The 16,958-nt window shown below is 38.7% G+C and overlaps 2 protein-coding genes across 12 annotated transcripts; both read right to left on the reverse strand.

Moving 5' to 3' along the window:
* Positions 1–271: 271 nt before the first annotated feature.
* Positions 272–14,102, reverse strand: LOC125032122 (translation initiation factor IF-2-like). 11 transcript variants are annotated; one of them, XM_047623142.1, is made up of 16 exons: positions 13,190–13,347; positions 10,461–10,571; positions 8,105–8,212; positions 7,706–7,807; positions 7,155–7,262; positions 6,816–6,905; positions 6,598–6,687; positions 6,230–6,316; positions 5,827–5,916; positions 4,600–4,680; positions 3,562–3,716; positions 2,245–2,297; positions 1,704–2,088; positions 1,487–1,557; positions 1,278–1,279; positions 272–1,093 (listed from the first exon to the last, which is right to left on the reverse strand). In XM_047623142.1, exons 1-14 carry the CDS (start codon positions 13,199–13,201, stop codon positions 1,515–1,517), a joined length of 1,515 nt encoding a protein of 504 aa, XP_047479098.1. In that variant the 5' UTR covers positions 13,202–13,347; the 3' UTR covers positions 272–1,093; positions 1,278–1,279; positions 1,487–1,514. The 11 variants fall into 11 exon arrangements, with proteins under 11 accessions (XP_047479098.1, XP_047479097.1, XP_047479096.1 ...); XM_047623141.1 differs by lacking the exon at positions 1,278–1,279 and having other exon boundaries at positions 272–1,095; positions 1,490–1,557; XM_047623140.1 differs by lacking the exon at positions 1,278–1,279.
* Positions 14,103–15,329: 1,227 nt separating this feature from the next.
* Positions 15,330–16,733, reverse strand: LOC125032017 (glutamate-gated chloride channel-like). Its single transcript, XM_047622971.1, has 2 exons — positions 16,569–16,733; positions 15,330–16,389 (listed from the first exon to the last, which is right to left on the reverse strand). The coding sequence occupies exons 1-2, from the start codon at positions 16,708–16,710 to the stop codon at positions 15,548–15,550; spliced, it is 984 nt and encodes a 327-aa protein (XP_047478927.1). The 5' UTR covers positions 16,711–16,733; the 3' UTR covers positions 15,330–15,547.
* Positions 16,734–16,958: the final 225 nt, after the last annotated feature.

The following is a 16,958-nucleotide window of genomic DNA, read 5'->3' on the forward strand; positions in this document are numbered from 1 at the left end:
AGAGTGAGTGAGTGTGTGAGAGTGAGTGAGTGTGTGAGAGTGAGTGTGTGTGAGAGAGAGTGAGTGTGTGTGTGAGAGAGTGAGTGTGTGTGAGAGAGTGAGTGTGTGTGAGAGAGAGTGAGTGTGTGTGAGAAAGAGTGAGTGTGTAAGAGAAAGTGAGTGTGTGTGAGAGTGAGTTAGTGTATTGCCATTTTCATTAGGCTATAAAATAAACCACTATGCTTAACAGAAATGTATACAATTATAACAAAGGATATTTACTCAAAATCCATTTGGGAACAAAATGTTTTAGAAATTTATTCATGCTTTTGTCTGATTACAGAGTACATAAGCACATTTGTATTATGACATGTTTTATGAAACATTAACATATTCCACAACAAATGCAATAAATAAATTTACAAAAATACACAATATTCTTGATATACTAGGTATTAGATACGATATCAGATTCCTATAAAATTACATATACTTCAATGTACCATGAAATATGCAATGAATGAGAAATTCAGTTCATACATGATGTAATGGTGCCTTTCCAAAAAGGACTTTTCAGATATTCTTCACAGAATTACATACAGACAAATTTCCTTGTATGCAAGTAATGAGAAATTTAATGAATGCATGATGGAACTTTCTGATATGGTTGACCCTAAAATGATATTTGAGGGTACAAGTGTCCCAAGGGTGTTCTTAGACCAAAATCATCTGCAGGTGTGTTTATCAAATGTCTTGTTTATTTCAACTTGTATCTACAATATAAGCAGCGACACATTCACTTGAATGCACTACAGTCATAAGAGTGCATGAACAAAAACATATCAAACCTTCCGTAATAGATAAAAGTTTCCACAAAACATATAAATAAGCCTATTATGAGAAATGGTCTGAAAACCCCTTCTGAGAACTCCTTTAGACAAGCCTGCCTTCATGTAACATATCTCGGACACACAATCCTTTACCTTGCTTAACATGAGATGAAAATATTACCCTTTAGATAAAACACAAGATATACCTCCTCGGATATTATACAGTGATAAATCTACAATATACTAGGGGCTGACCATCTGTTGTTCTTGCTCCCTGGTACAGCCTGAAAATGCCATAATAAATAACCATTACAATTTACACAAAGTATGGAAAGAGTGAGGGAGACACATACCAACAAAAACTATATTGGTTATTATTATTATTATTATTACTCTTATCAACAGCATATTAAACTTTATCATAGCTACAGGGAAACAAGATATTTGAGCATTCAACTTAAATAAGACTTCTCTTTCCTCTTATTAACATCACAATGGTGTACAAGTCTACTTTAAAATGCCAAATTATATTTCTCCATGTCACTCATATCCTACTCTCGTTCTCTCTCAGACTCACTGTACATACTAAATTCACTCACTCACCCTATTGTAATAAGTCAACAATAATGAATTACAATTATTAAAGTTACAAGTTTTGAAACAGGGAAACTGCTTACTTTTTTTTTTTCTTTGTTTGGTGGCATCTTAATCCTTCTTATCAGATGGCACAGGAATTAGATTAGCATTCCTGGAAAAAAAACAAACAGAGGAAGAATAATTAGACTAACAACCACACCTCGAAGGCCTGCTATAAGCCATGTTACAAGTCACCACCTCGCTCGCTCTCTCCCTTCTACTCATTTCAAAGACAGTGAATCCGGCGATGCCACTCACTTTCCGCCACCGCCACCACGGCCCATTCCTCCGCCTCTGAAGCCTCTGCCGCCACCTCTTCCTCTTCCTGGGCTACCGCCTCCTCTTCCTCTCCCGCCTCCTCCTCGTCCACGTGATCTGCCGCTACCTCTCCCACCAAAACCTCTCCCTCCTCTCCGACCAAAGCTGCCTCTATCTTCGTCGTCTCCATCACTATTGCCACCATCGTCGTTATTGCCCCACCTTCCGAATCCTCCCCCACGGCCCCTGCCTCGGCCCCTGCCTCGACCACTCCCCATTTCCCTGCGGGGGGTTAATCCCTTCATATCCGGAGGGGGTTTGTAATCAGGAGAAAGGTAGTCTGGTTTGAGAAGAGACGCTGGCTTTTCCGTGGACTCCTCGTTGTCTGGGAGGGGGGGAGGGGGGGATAAGTTAGATATGATATACATCAGAGTATATAATTATGAGCAAAAAGATTATTTTGGTTGATCTAGTGTCTCAGCTTATTAGTTGGTATCATGAATTACTATTAAATTTAACTGAAAACAGAAAAGAAAATTACCTGGTTTGGGTGTAGTAACCCTTGGCCATTCCACATGAATTGCATTAGGGCCCCTGAAGCAAAAAAAAAAAAAAATAATAATAATAATAATAAAATAAGAGAATGTAATTTAACACGAGAACCACCACTTTGAAAAGGTGATGACTTACAGTCACAATTGCAGCCTTCTTCTAGTTATTATTAGCCACAGAAAAAAGATAAAAATACCTAGTTCATCAGAAGGACTTAGTTACACACACACACACACACACACACATATATGTATATGTATATTTTGAAGTTGAATCCCAGAACTGAATAAAAGTTACTCTTTTGCTTTATGGTTGACCCCTTTGATCCAGAGGATGTAAAATTCTCACAACGTAACAATCTAGCTAGTGGGGCCAGTGACATGAACATGCTATCATGGAAAAATTTACCTGAGGGCCAAGGTGATGGGAAATGGCCATTGTAAGAATTTCGGCAGAAGGCCAAGGTATGGAATTGAATCACCATGAGTGCACAAAGCTCTTGGAGGATGATTAGACTCACTGGGCATTTAAGCACAGCCTTTTGTATTATTCCCTTTCGATAAACGAGTAACGGAATGTACCCTCTGCGTGGCATGACTAGAAGAGCACCAGCTCCAGGGAGGATGCTGTTTCCATGCTCAGGATCCCATTCCTGCCCACTGCGATTGGTGGCACAGCAGGTGTATTATATAAACTTTAAGGCTTTGAAAAAAATTATAAAATGACAAATAACAAGTGTTACTTATTGTTATTACAAATGAGTTACGGATTACACAGACACAATATGGAGTGTGTGCAGAGAAAACAGTCAATTACCATATGGATGAAGCAAATCAAATGACAAAATATAGACACTGGAAAAAAGCTAAAAACACTTATGCAGAAAAAGAGACTATATCAGTACAAAGGGGAGGCATGGCGTCCTCTCACCAAGCACGTGTTCATGTGTGCTCGACCAACAAGCCCCACACCAGGCAGAGTGGCCACTCGGGTAACCCCAATGCCTTATGATGGCAATAAAGTATTTGGATTCCACTGATTGGAGGACATACTAATTAAGATACAAACTGAAGCATCAATTACAAATCTCATATTCAGACTGTGTGTGTGTGTGTGTGTGTGTGTGTGTGTGTGTGTGTGTGTGTGTGTGTGTGTGTGTGTGTTTGTTTTTATGTAAATTACAAGGATGAAGATACAAGGCATAGCATAATAATAGTGTGTATCTTACTTGTAAAATCCCTCATAGCTCACAAATCTACCTTCCTTAGGGCTAAAATACATCATATACAGTGCGCTCAAATCTCACGTTACGAAAGTAGGTGAGAAGCCCCCGCGGCCGCCACCACGCCTGTCGAAGCTGCGCCTGTCACCGCCGCGCCTGTTACCACCCCACCTGTCCCCTCCACGCATTCTGGGAGAGCTAAATCCCCGTCCACGCCTCATTCCTCTTTCCTCTCGCATCTGAAAGAGCAGATCAGTGATAGATTTTTTAGGGCTTGTATGGATACTAGGCTGTGCACATGACACCCCCCCCCCCCCTTCTGTATGTATGTATATATGTATATATGTATATATGTATGTATGTATGTATGTATGTATGTATGTATGTATGTATGTATGTGTGTGTATGTGTGTGTGTATGTGTGTGTGTATGTGTGTATGTGTGTGTGTATGTGTGTATGTGTGTGTGTATGTGTATGTGTATGTGTATGTGTATGTGTATGTGTGTGTGTGTGTGTGTGTGTGTGTGTGTGTGTGTGTGTGTGTGTGTGTGTGTATGTGTGTGTGTATGTGTGTGTGTATGTGTGTGTGTATGTGTGTGTGTATGTCTGTGTGTGTGTGTATGTGTGTGTGTATGTGTGTGTGTATGTGTGTGTGTATGTGTGTGTGTATGTCTGTGTGTGTGTGTGTGTATATGTGTGTGTGTGTGTGTATGTGTGTGTGTGTGTGTGTATGTGTGTGTGTATGTGTGTGTGTATGTGTATGTGTGTATATGTGTGTATATGTGTGTATGTGTGTGTATGTGTGTGTATGTGTGTGTGTGTGTGTGTGTGTGTGTGTGTGTGTGTGTGTGTGTGTGTGTGTGTGTGTGTGTGTGTGTGTGTGTGTGTGTGTGTACATGTGCCTGATTGCCTTATAAATCCCCAGTCCATGTGTCTTGCACAGGTACAGTGTGAGGGGAGAAGGGAAAGAGAAATTGTAAGTTATCAAAACTTCCTAAAAATCTCTAAAACATCAAGAGAAAATATACTAATTGTGAATACTTTTAACCTAAGAAAGGGCTGGCAAAACTTGAAAACTACCAATGTTAATATTGAGAAAAGTAATATTCTCTACATGTTACCTGTGCTATTTCCTCTTCAGAAGGCTGTGTGCGCTCAAGCATCCTTTTCTGGAGGTCGGAAAGCCCTAATTTTGCTGGAGCCTGTTTTTTGTTAGGAGAAATAAGTGATTAACAAAATATGACACAAAAAAGAAATGCATAAAACAATAAACATCAGTTAAATCTGGAACGTCAAACAGGCCACATAATCTTTCATTTGGGACATGAGTAATATGATGGTCCAGCCATAAAGTGTGTTTTACAAGATTTGATTGTCCTGTGCTTGCTTGCTTGTTTGTTTGTTTTTGTTTTTTTTTGTTAATATCCTTAGCTTTATTTTTATCTTTTACATAACATTATTTATTGTGTTAATCAATTTATAAAGGGGTTCCTTCATCTTTTACCAAGACACCCACACCCACAAGGTTAGAATTACATTTTCTGTTTTAGGTCTTCACAGGCATGAGCGTAGACTTAGCTTAGACTTAGCTTAGATTTAGCTATATATTCTTTGCCTAAGAAGTGACTGCAAGCTGTTGTTGTTTTTTTGTTAGGTTATATGGCTTTGAAGCTGTGCACCGACTTAAGCTTAAATACTTGACTTTGTTTACTTGTTTGCTTCCAAGAACTTTCATAGAGCAATAAGTGTAAACTAAATAATACATACTCAAAATTGGCCTATTGAATGAATGAGTCTGACACCCCTGATCTCAAGCCTTGAAATGAACTGCTTATCCGTGCACTTGGTTGTCTAATGGTAAATACTGCACAAAAAGGTATCTATATATTTGGAATAGTCACAAGGTTCGATTCATGTGAAGTGAAGCAGCATATGTTTCTAAAAATCTTTAAAAGGGGATACTTTTTACACATTTAGGATATCTGCAATACTTGCTGTGAAATTAGTTTTCTGTAGCTGACAATATCCAAAAATGTACAATAAACATTTTACTTCCATAAACATTTGTCAACATGGGTTTGAAGTTATTTATTATAATACAAGCAGTTTGCAAGAACTAAGTTTTTGTTTTCTTTTCTTTTTGAGCCAATGGTTTATTCATCATTTTACATTTCATCAATCACTAAACTGCAATCAATAAAATGCAAAATAAAATAACACATTCAATAATACACTAACACCTTTACAATTTTTTTTTAACCCCTAATTCTCCACAAAACATATGTCTTCAAATTGATTGATGCACTAAATACCTACTTCCCTTTCAAACTATTCTGGGACTTACTCACCCCATTCTCTTCCGGCTGCACTTTCACTGGTTTGACATCACCATTAGTTACGGCTTCTTGTTTCTTGTTCGTAGGGGCCGCCTTCTTTGTCTGAAATGAATTATAATAATATTTTTTTCTAGTTCTCATTTGAACTTGTACCTTAGACTGTACCAGTTACACTAAGTAGTTTTTAAAAAATTGCTTAATCAGTCTTTATCATTGAATACTGCTAAAACAATAAAAATTAATTCACAGATTATTGACCCATTTTGAAATCCAACTTAGGCATCTTAACAGGTAGGTTTCTTGGTATTATATAAAAATTTCACTTTCAATGACATCCATTTCCTATTGGTTAAATGCCGTTATCTTTTCTTTGAGATGACACCTACTTCCTCTAAATATCTGGGGCTTTACTCACCTCATTCTCTTCCGTCTGTTCTTTCACTGGTTCGGCATCGCTATTAGCTACGATTCCCTTCTTCTTGTTCTTGACAGGCTTCTTTGTCTGAAATTGATTAGAACTGTTATATTATTTTCCTCTGAACTTGTGCCATAGACTGTATCCAGTTACACAAAGTACAGTGTCAAAAAACTTGATGCTAAAATGGAAAATATAATCTAACTAATAAAATTTAAAAATCCATCTCAGGCAACTTAACCGATAGCATTCTTGGTATCCTATCTGAATTTTCCTGAATCCCCGATCCAATTTCTTTTTGGTTTGGTGCCAATACCTTTTCTCCGAGATTAAGACCACTTCCTTCAAAAATCTCTGGATTTACCCACCTCATTCTCTTCCGTCGGTTCTTTCACTGGTTCGACGTCGCCATTAGCCACGGCTCCTTTCTTCTTGTTCTTGACAGCCGCCTTCTTTGCCTGAAATTGACCAAAATCATTCCTCTCCTTCCTCCTGTCCTCCTCGAACTTGTGCACAAGTATCCTGCTCAAACAGTAAGTTACCCAAGGCGACTAATTGCTCCAAAAATGTATTATGATTTGCTTACCACCTTCTGTTCTGGCTGCACTTCCTCTGACAGGACATCTCTATTGGCTAGGATCCCAAGCTTCTTCATCTTTTTAACCTTCTTCTTTACCTGAAATTGGTAAAGATTTTTTTTTTTAAACAAAAAAGAAAGGAAAGTTGTGAAGAGAAGAATTCATCTGTAAACATTGACCAGAAAAAAAAGAAAAAGAAACAGAAAAAGAAAGAATAAGAAAAAAAAAGTCAAGATGGGTACGTTAACTAGTAACTCGTACACTTTTCACGAGTAGATTAACATTCGCCTTCTGAAACTGCATATATCAAGGTAGCTTCCCCTGTAACTCAATCCTCTGCCAAATACCTTAGGACTCTCCGTTCCTGTTTCCATGGGCTGCTGATTCTCTTGTTGGGAAATGCCATTAGGTGTGATTTCTTGCTGCTTTTTCTTTTTGGCACCTTTTTTCTTCGGCTGGAAGAGATAAGTTACAATTTGTTTTTTTAGACTGAACATGTAGACACAGATGAATATTTCTATCTTCTCCTAGACACATGTACTGGAGTATATAACTAGGTAAGTAGATTTATATTGGTTTATGTAAAATAGAGACAGTCTTCTCACACATCAACACAAATATCCAAACTGTTGATGTTACCTAAATTTCAACCAAAAGGGTTGTTGACAAATATCAAATTTCCACTTTATAATAACCTGATTTATAAACAACCTTCATTTTTCAGAGTGAGCAAAATGCCCACAATACAGTATCAACATCCACTTAAAAACAATTCAATTACTCATATACAAAACCAATCTCTGGCACATACAGGGCATGGAAACACGCGTTTTCTCACGCACTATTATGAAATTAATCAATTCTACTAAAGACGACATGGATTTTTTTTCCAATTTACTTTTGGGACTTTTTCCTCGGTTATCTTGGGCTGCAGAGTCTGCTCCTGGGTGCTGTTTTCTGCCTTCTCTTCCTGCTTTTTCTTTTTGATGATCTTCTTTGGCTAAATTAAAGTACAAGTGATAAAGGGGTATTTAGTGCTCTCTCTCTCTCTCTCTTTACACACACACACACACACACCTGCGTAAGTGTATGTGTGTATTCTAGTTGCTTTTACAAAATTAATTTGATAAGAACACACCTCCATTTGTGTAGAGTACGTAAGTATATATATCAAATCACACACAAGTATCTATCAGATTTCTCAACATACAGGTAATTTTCTATGACTTTCAAAACATGCTTCTTTTTTTTTTCTGACTGAGCCAAGACAACCACAAAACACACAAACTTTTCTCACAATTACTTTTAAAATCTTTTCCTCTGTCAAAGCGGGCTTCTCCTTCTGAATGCCGTCACCTCCTCCTGCAACCACTTCCTGCTCCGGCTTCTTCTTGATCTTCTTTGGCTATGTTAGATTACAACTGGCTATGAGTTCTTGACATTTATTATCAGTATCTATGCCCCAATCATATCAATTAGGGACAAACTATAAAATCATGCAAATGTAATATATTTTATAACATCTCTAATTTTTTTCTTTTCATCTCATTACTTCATATAAATGGAGAAAAAAATACAGTAGAATGATATTTTGTGTACATGATGTATACAAAAGTGTTATTATGTAGATGATATGCTCCGTAATAAATACTGCATAAACATTACCTCTCCAAGGAAAAAAAAAAATTAAGATAAAATGGCGAATATTGGCTTCAGTGTCTATAACTGGTCTTCTCACCACAAACCATTCAAACATTATCATACAAAATAGTACATAATGTGGCCATACCAAGAAATGAACAGAAGAATTCAATAATAAAACATGAAGCCATTGGCCATGGCTTCCTGTACCTGGGTACATGAAAACACAAAAAGTACACAATCTTCTTGCGAATTCTGTTGCACACAGACGGTTCCACAAGTGCTCTGTTACCAAGGCACTAGATGACCTCCCCCGATTTCCCCATTCTGAGAATTTTTAGGATTTTTCTCTGATGCTATTGACATTGTTATAATCCTCATTGACATTATGATTATCCTACTGTCATTGAGAAACTATTAGCAATAATAATAATACAAATCTGACAATGAAACAAAAGGGAAAATAATTGAGATAGGTTAAGACTAACAACGGACTCTTTGGTGACTAAGCACTTGTGTAGCCACCCATGTTTTAAATCAGTCAATCAATAAACTAAAATCACAGTGGACATGGCATGTATTGTCAGTGTCATCCCTGCCCAATGGATTAAATAAAATGTGGCATCATACTAGGCTTCAATAAACAAAAGAGGAGGAAAATCATGCACAAAGCATCAACTCCAGACTAAACAAACTCAGGAGGTAAAGATGAGACCAACTTCATATTCTACACATTTCTTCAAATTTTCAAAAAGGTGGAGGTTTTCCAACTAAATGAACTAAAGGGCTTTCTTGACAATATTTAGTGATTACTCAAGTAAAAGGCAACTTGGGGTACCACAAGGCCACAGTACCTGCAACTCTGCTTACATCCACATCAAGAGGTCTGCCAGTTTCTCTCTTATTTTCAGCTGACTATATTGATTTATAAAAAAACATCAGGTAGGATTTCCTTCTAATGTATATATATAATAAAACTACATGGGAATAGATTTAAAAGTGACATGGTATGAAGAAAAAAAAAAGCAGCTGACATTCCAGACCATATTCCTTTATGAAACAAATGGCAACCAGGGAAACAATACATGCCTCTATCATCTCTGCTTCCCCGTAGAAACAGACAAGATATACAACGTTGGCTGAAGTTTGTTGGTAAACAATATCATGATTAGCATTCAAACTGCTTTTCTCATTCCCATTCTTTAATACTCTGAATAACAATTATTTTCCTTACAGTGATTATCAAAAGCATAACAAATGCTGTCCAAGGAAGATGTAAAAAAACTGCCAGCCCTTCCTGCATGTAAAATCAAAGCAGTCCACCCTTAAAGAGGTTAAATATAGTCTGAGAAGCTTCTTGAGTAGAATGATGGCATTAGTTCAACGTTACTGAAAGGACAACATGTATTTGGATCACTTCTACTGTCCTGTAAAGGGATGCACTGACTCGTCTCTTATCCCTCTTCACGCACAAAAATCTCTAATATTACAACATATCAATATCAAATCTTAAAAAATCTTCGAGCTCTTCATCCTCCAAAAAAAAATCTCCTTTAAATTGGTAACTTGCAAATGCCACGGTAAGAGCTTGGAATGTGTTAATGATGGACCATGCAGCTTAGAAGAATTCATGGGAGACACAGATTTTACCAATTTAAATTCAAGACTTGCTATTAAGTATTTATGCATACATTAGACTCACAATAAATATAGAAATAATACATTCAATTAAATCACCTATCTATTTCTTCACGAGGTGACAATATCTAACACAGCCTGTTAAGTGAAAGATACCGCAGATGAACGTTTCTCCTTCATGAATACCAATACTTGGTTCTCTGACACACCAAAATCTCTAATGAATGGTGTCATCCAATTGTATGCATATCAGTCCCACACTTCAAAAAACAAAAATGCAATATAAAAAATATGTATCCCACTGAGATTTCCTTTTTTTCTTTCTTTCTGGTAAAATGTCAATACATAGCAAACAAAACGTCAAAACATCTTACCAAGTTTGGACTGCTGCCTTCGGACTGTGTGTTTAGCCCGGTCTTCTTTTTCTTTCCTGTAGAACCCTCTACAGATTCTGTCAACTTGCGTTTTACAGTCTTCTTAACCATCTGCAAAACAAAAAGTAAATTTACAGATCTAATGAATTCAAGGAGCAAAAGAAATACAAAAGTAGGGTAAAATAAAAAAGTAAAGGCTTACACAGAGGAGCTCAATAATTAACCCAATGCCGCCGGGGAAAATGAATTTAAAAAAAATGGGGAAAATGCTGTGCTCATTTTCTATATTTTTGGTGAAATGTCTCTGCTAGTGCTTAGCCACATAGGAGTCAATTAGTAGATCTTGTGACCTTACCTGATTTGAATTGGCGGGAAAAACGTATTTTTTACTAGAGCTATGAATATCGATGGTGATATTTTTATTATAAACATTATAATTACTATAATGTTATAAACATTAGTGACAGCAAAATAAGATAACGTAAAATATTCTCGTAAATCAAAGAAAAGGGTAAACGGGTGAGACAGGCAGTACTCGTAATTGGCTCATTGGTGACTTAGTACAAGTGTGGCCATCTATGTGTAAAAACAATCAAACAAGTAACTCACATTGGGCATAGCACGTACGTACACTTTATGCCCATCGGCAATGGGTTAATAAGCATTTAAACTTCTTGCTGTGACCAAAATCTCTGTTGCTCAAGATGTTTACTCTGTGGTGTCTGATAGTTAAGTGACCACATAACTTATTACTGTAACAATGTCAACTAGTTCCTGTATTACTATGCACATGTAAATATTTTTTTTTTCTTCATAATTATCAATTCCTGCTTTTCAGTGTTTATGGATTTCACTTATTACTTTGATAATAATGTACTTCAATTTTTTTTTTTTTTTTTTTTTTTTTTTTTTATAAACATAAAATTATACAATTACAACAATCTGCAAATGGGCAACTTCATGAATTGGTCAATACTTAGTCAAATGCAGGGGTCTGTGCACCCTGCATTGACTATATATTGATAAGCCCCTACCCAAGACAACAAAAAATCCACCACTTGAGTACAGCAGGACAGAGCACATAACAGACTTGACATCAGGTGCTCCCCCATGTCGGTCATACAGTCTACCCTGCTGTGAATGTAGGAAGGAATCTTTGTCTTTCATTGCGGGGGTTGGGGAGCAGTAGTCCCCATGAGGGTCCGCAGAGGTTACAGCCCCCTGCATTAGACAATATAGCAATTGATTTTGTGTATATGATTCTATCTTTTGGTATTTGTTACCAAAGCAATGTACCCTCAAGAGATCAATTCTCAAAACTAGGGTATCATGTGAACTCAAAACCTACACTTTACCTTTCCAATTCTATTTATTCCAGAGACAGGGGGACAAGCCCCCCCTGTATTAGCACTTTATGCCAAACGACAGAATATGCGGCATTAAGAACTCTGGTTGTGTGTAAGTGTTGAGGACGGTCTGCGAGCAATGACATGCAGAGGATATCTTTGTTATTTCGCAGTAAATATGAGCCCAGAGCAGCTGTACCTGTGTTGTTTATGACTATTTCCGTAATTTTCTGGAATAGCGTGGCAAAACCGATTGAAACGATTTTGGTATGAGTGGATTCCTCTCACCCTCTAGTACACATGTATTTAGGAATTATGCCATGGAACCCCCACAAAACCCCACATTATTGTGACTGATAGCAGGGAAGGGCATGAAAGGTACCAGGGAAATTGCAGGCTAAAATATGAATAATATATACAGATTCAGTCACTATATTGTACAGTGCATGGAGCACAGCCAGCCCCCCCCGTGACTCCCCTCGTAGGGGCTACCTCCCCTAAAGCCCTACTCTGAAACACAGAATCCTTCACATATTCACAGCAGGGTAGATTGCACGACTGATAAAGGGTGCTTCCGAGCCTGTCCGATGCTCTCTCCTGACGTGAATATATGGAGGATTCTTTATTTTCCTTGGCAGGTGTTCCAGGGATTGCAGGTGGTATAGCCCCCTGCACTAGACAATCTAATGGCCAATTCTGTATATCATTTGTATTTTACCTGCAATTTCCAGGGTACCGTTCTCCCCTCCCCTGCTGTCAGGGCCTAGAATGTGGGGGCTTGGGGGATTATGTGGCATAATTTCAACATATTTGGATAGCAGAGGGGGAGTGCAATCAATCTGTACCAAAACTATCGCAACTGGTAATGTGACGCTATTCCATAAAATGACCATAAGATGTTATATGAGATGACAGTGTCTATTCCTCTCTACCTCTGGGTGTCGTCCTCGGAAACATTGACCCATACTTTACCCCGCAAATTCCCTGGTGCCTTTCATGCCATCCCGTGTGAATATGGGGGTAGTTCTGCGGCAAATGTCCTACATATTTGGCCAGCAGAGGGTATGATACCAGTATCCTCATGAACGGGGCATGCGAAGGTATCCCAGAAATTTACCCCCGACTTGTCTTGGCGTAGTCCCCTACCTCTTTACTTACGGGGTTTCCTCACAATCCCCTTGGCAGTTGGTCATAACAGGATAGAACTAGAGTAAAATAGCATCGGCGAAGAGGGTATTTAAATAAGAATCACCCTTTACCAACATCCTCATCTACGCCTAATATTCGCGCCACACACGAGGTCACGGTGAATCCCAACACCAATCACCATTACACGGTACTCTACGCCTCTTTACTCTTACACATCGTCCAAAATCAACGTACCTTATCCAACATCGTGTTAGAGAAACCCCAGGGTCGTGCAACAAAAAGCAAAATAAAAGAGGACGACCACCACGACGTCCTGTCTCTCCGCCCGTCCAGCTGGCACTGCGAAAACACGTGTCTCGGGTCCCTCTCGCACCGCGTGGGGACCTCCGCTAAACTAGGGTCGCGTTGTGGTCCTGTTATGTAGGAGGTGATGTTATCGTTGGGTTTTTAATGTGTGGTTTTTTTTTAAGTGTGGATGATTTGTGGGATTTTGTCTGGGCGGTTGGTGGATTTTGGGGGTATTTTGGTGATTGCAGGGTGGTTTACGGAATTCGAGGAAGGTACGTCGCCGTATCGTGAGCCGTATTTAGTTTTCGATATGGGTATGGTTGTGATTTAGATATTCCTTTAGTTATTTTCGTAGTTATTTTTCTTACTTTTCTCGCTACAGCTGATGTTACACATACCCTGAAGTAATCCAGTTTATCAATTGTTCATAACCTGGGCCCGCAAGAAAAATAAAACACGTAATCAATTAAAAACATAAACTCAGATTGCAACATACGCTACCACATGTTCAACTGAGGTATTATTTCGGCTGGAAATATATACACAATTCCTCTTTATCTCTCTTATTTCTGTTTAGCGGAATATATACACACCATACACGAAATAAAGGAAATAAAACAACACACTAAAACTCTATCATGACTCACCACTGCATTTCACACACACACAATTTAATAAGACGCATTCACATCAAAACGAAATAAACTTTCTCCACTTACTCTGTCTCTCAATTCCTTCTTCCTTTTGAGATATTGAATAAATTCACCTAAAAAAACGAGCCTGTAACACTGCGCGTCAACGCCTTAGGCTATTAATGATAACACTGGCTGGTGGACCCTTGGCTCTGAACTCACTATTCTTGGTTGCCATTGGTTGCAAATTTGAGTTGGTTTCAATTATTATTTTTATTCCTTTTTAAACACCAAATCAGATTATTTTGGTGGAGGGGGTGGATATCTTATGACCTCGCGAGTAAGTAGTAAATTGATTTAAAACGTGTTAAAGAGATTTATACGTATATGGCAGAGTTTTTTTTTGACTGATTCAAAGTAAGTGGTTCTTGAAAGACTAGATGCAAGGTGAATTATATACTCTGCTATTCAATTGGATACTGAATTGTATTTGTATGATATGAGGTGTTATCTAAAAAATATGAGATGGGCCAAAATATTTTCTTTCTGTTCAAAGTTGCATGCATTATGTTATCATTATTATCATCGTTATTATGATCATTATCATTATTATTGTTGTCATTATTATTATTATTATCATTATTAGTATTAGTAATAGTAGTATTGTTATCGTTATTGTTGTTATTATTATTATTATTATTATCATTATTATTATTATTACTATTATTATTATTATTACTACTACTACTACTATCATCATCATCATCATAATTATTGCTATCATTAAAACCGCGTGTAGAGTGAACGTTTCTCTAAGGCTCATTATAGGAGATTACTTTGGTTTAAGATATATGTCTAGGGACGAAGTGGGGGATGGGGGGGGGGGGGGGGAAGAGGAACGACTGCCAGAAAAGACAATCTTACAAAAGGTAAAGAATCACCATATTGTTCCATATTTAGAACATGTAGGACGCTTTATTTGGTATGTCCATTTTGCTACAATGATAAAATCCAAACACTGATATACTGACGATTTATCTACATCTCTCAAGAATTTATAACAAGGCATATATATTCCTAATTGTCCAAAAACTAATGCGTGCAGAAGTCTTTAATACAATAGACAAAACATATCTGATTTGCAAACAGGAATCTCGAATCACAGAAAACACATAAGATTCTTTCTACTTAATATACTAGTTTGTCTTTAGAGCAGAACAGAAAGATGGAAGAGAGAGTGAGAATGAAAGGGAGGGAGAGAGAGAAGAGGATGAAAAGGAAGAAGAGTGAGAGTGAGAGGAAGGAGAGGAGGAAGAGGAAGAAAAGGAAGAAGCGTGAGAATGAGAGGGAGAGGAGAGAGGGAGAGAGAGGAGAGAAAGGAGAAAAAAGACAAAAAGGAGAGAGAGAGAGAGAGAGAGAGAGAGAGAGAGAGAGAGAGAGAGAGAGAGAGAGAGAGAGAGAGAGAGAGAGAGAGAGAGAGAGATAATGAAAGAAAGGTATTGCATCGTCAAGGGATGAAAGGTCACCAAACAAACGGGACAATATCCATGCTATTGCAGTAAGTGCATTGCTCATTTGTACTTGATCTAGCATTTGAATGTATATACTAGTATGCGCGAATATCTTTTCTTATGAACAAAGCATTCTTTCACAGACATATTTCTTTCAAGTTTTAGAGCATGTTCTCTTCCGTTACGTATGCAGACTCATACCTCAACAACTTGGCTCTCCTGTCCAGCATAATGAAGTAAATGTTACATGATAAGTTGAGGACGTCAGTGATGGCGATGGCAAACAGACCAACTTTCTTAATGAATCCTGGCGCACTGACTTCAGGCATCTTGAAGTTCTTGGCGCATCCACAAGGACTCTTCTTCGGAGTTTTATCCATTCGTCCCGGACTGAAGCGAGACACCAACGTCTGCTGCTCATTCCGCCGAGATCGACGGCTCTTCTCGATGCAACTGTGCAAGATGAAGACGACGCTCACCCTCAGGATACAATAAAAGAAGAAGAAGTCGATGCACTTGGGCGTGGGTGACATCGGCAAGGTGCTCGACGTCTGGGAGAACAGCGAGGCCAGGACAATGAGCAGAGAGAGCGTGACGGTAATTCTGTCGGGGAAGTCGTCCAGGTGGAAGTGGGTGAGCGTGAGCTGGGAGAGCGCGCAGAGGATTATACAAGGCAGAAAGGTCGTGAGGAGGAACGACTCGAACTTGCGGGTGAAGAGGACGACCAGCGCGATCTCCGGAACGTCCCCAGGCGATATGCTGTACGTGTACCGGAGAGGGGCGACGTTGTACACGGAAATGGTTGTCCTGTTTCCGTACACATTTATGCCGCCGTCACGAACGTTCCACTGCGGTCGACATCCCTGAGGTCCGTGGAGTTTGAGCTTCATGTAGCACTCCTGCATGTCGAAGGGAAAGGCGAAGAGGTTGTAGTTGCACGTGAAGACGAACATGTATTGTACCTCCCGGCTGATGTACACTTCCGAGCCCGAGTATGATGTAACTGAAACAGAGATTTATGTATGAGAAAATAAATCCATGTAATATGAATAGATTTAACATAAGAGTTTGGTGTGATTAAGAGGCTTATGCAATCTAGGTGATCATATATATCGAAACAAATCTACACTTCCGAGAGTCAAAGCTAACACAGACAGGCAATCACATACACCTACGCAATACCTTCATATCCGTTAGACACAGTTCTTGTTCCATTTCCCTCTCGGTGTAAAGTGTACTCCTCTACAATATCCATCTTCCTCTGTATCTGAAGGTTGTCTATGTACCTGGCGTTTGTAAAGCTAAAATCAGGGACCCATATCATTGTAGTCCTCTCTTTCTCCAAGGTATTCAAATTCTCGTGTATGTTGGAGAAAGTCAGTCGTCTATCCTTCCATGTTGTGGTGACGGTCAGGGTAACGGCGAAGTTATTCTCCTCCAGCGTCACCTGATTATAACCGACTAAGCTTACGTTCAGCTTGATCAACGGACTGGGCTCAGGACACGCCCCCTTCCAGTAAGAGCTGTTGGGCTTGTTCAAGGGCGAGCAAAGGCCGGTCTCATCGGATAGGT

The sequence above is a fragment of the Penaeus chinensis genome, chromosome 14 (genome assembly GCF_019202785.1).
Source record: "Penaeus chinensis breed Huanghai No. 1 chromosome 14, ASM1920278v2, whole genome shotgun sequence".
Classification (NCBI taxonomy): Eukaryota; Metazoa; Arthropoda; class Malacostraca; order Decapoda; family Penaeidae; genus Penaeus; species Penaeus chinensis.

Coding starts and splice junctions, on each gene's coding strand:
- LOC125032122 (XM_047623141.1), bottom strand. Junction 7,808..8,104: donor AAAAGATTTTAAAAGTAATT/GTGAGAAAAGTT, acceptor ACTTTAATTTAG/CCAAAGAAGATCATCAAAAA. Junction 1,558..1,703: donor CGTGGTGGCGGTGGCGGAAA/GTGAGTGGCATC, acceptor TTTTTTTTCCAG/GAATGCTAATCTAATTCCTG.
- LOC125032017 (XM_047622971.1), bottom strand. CDS start 16,710: ATGATATGGGTCCCTGATTTTAGCTTTACAAACGCCAGGTACATAGAC. Junction 16,390..16,568: donor TGTGTCTAACGGATATGAAG/GTATTGCGTAGG, acceptor TCTCTGTTTCAG/TTACATCATACTCGGGCTCG.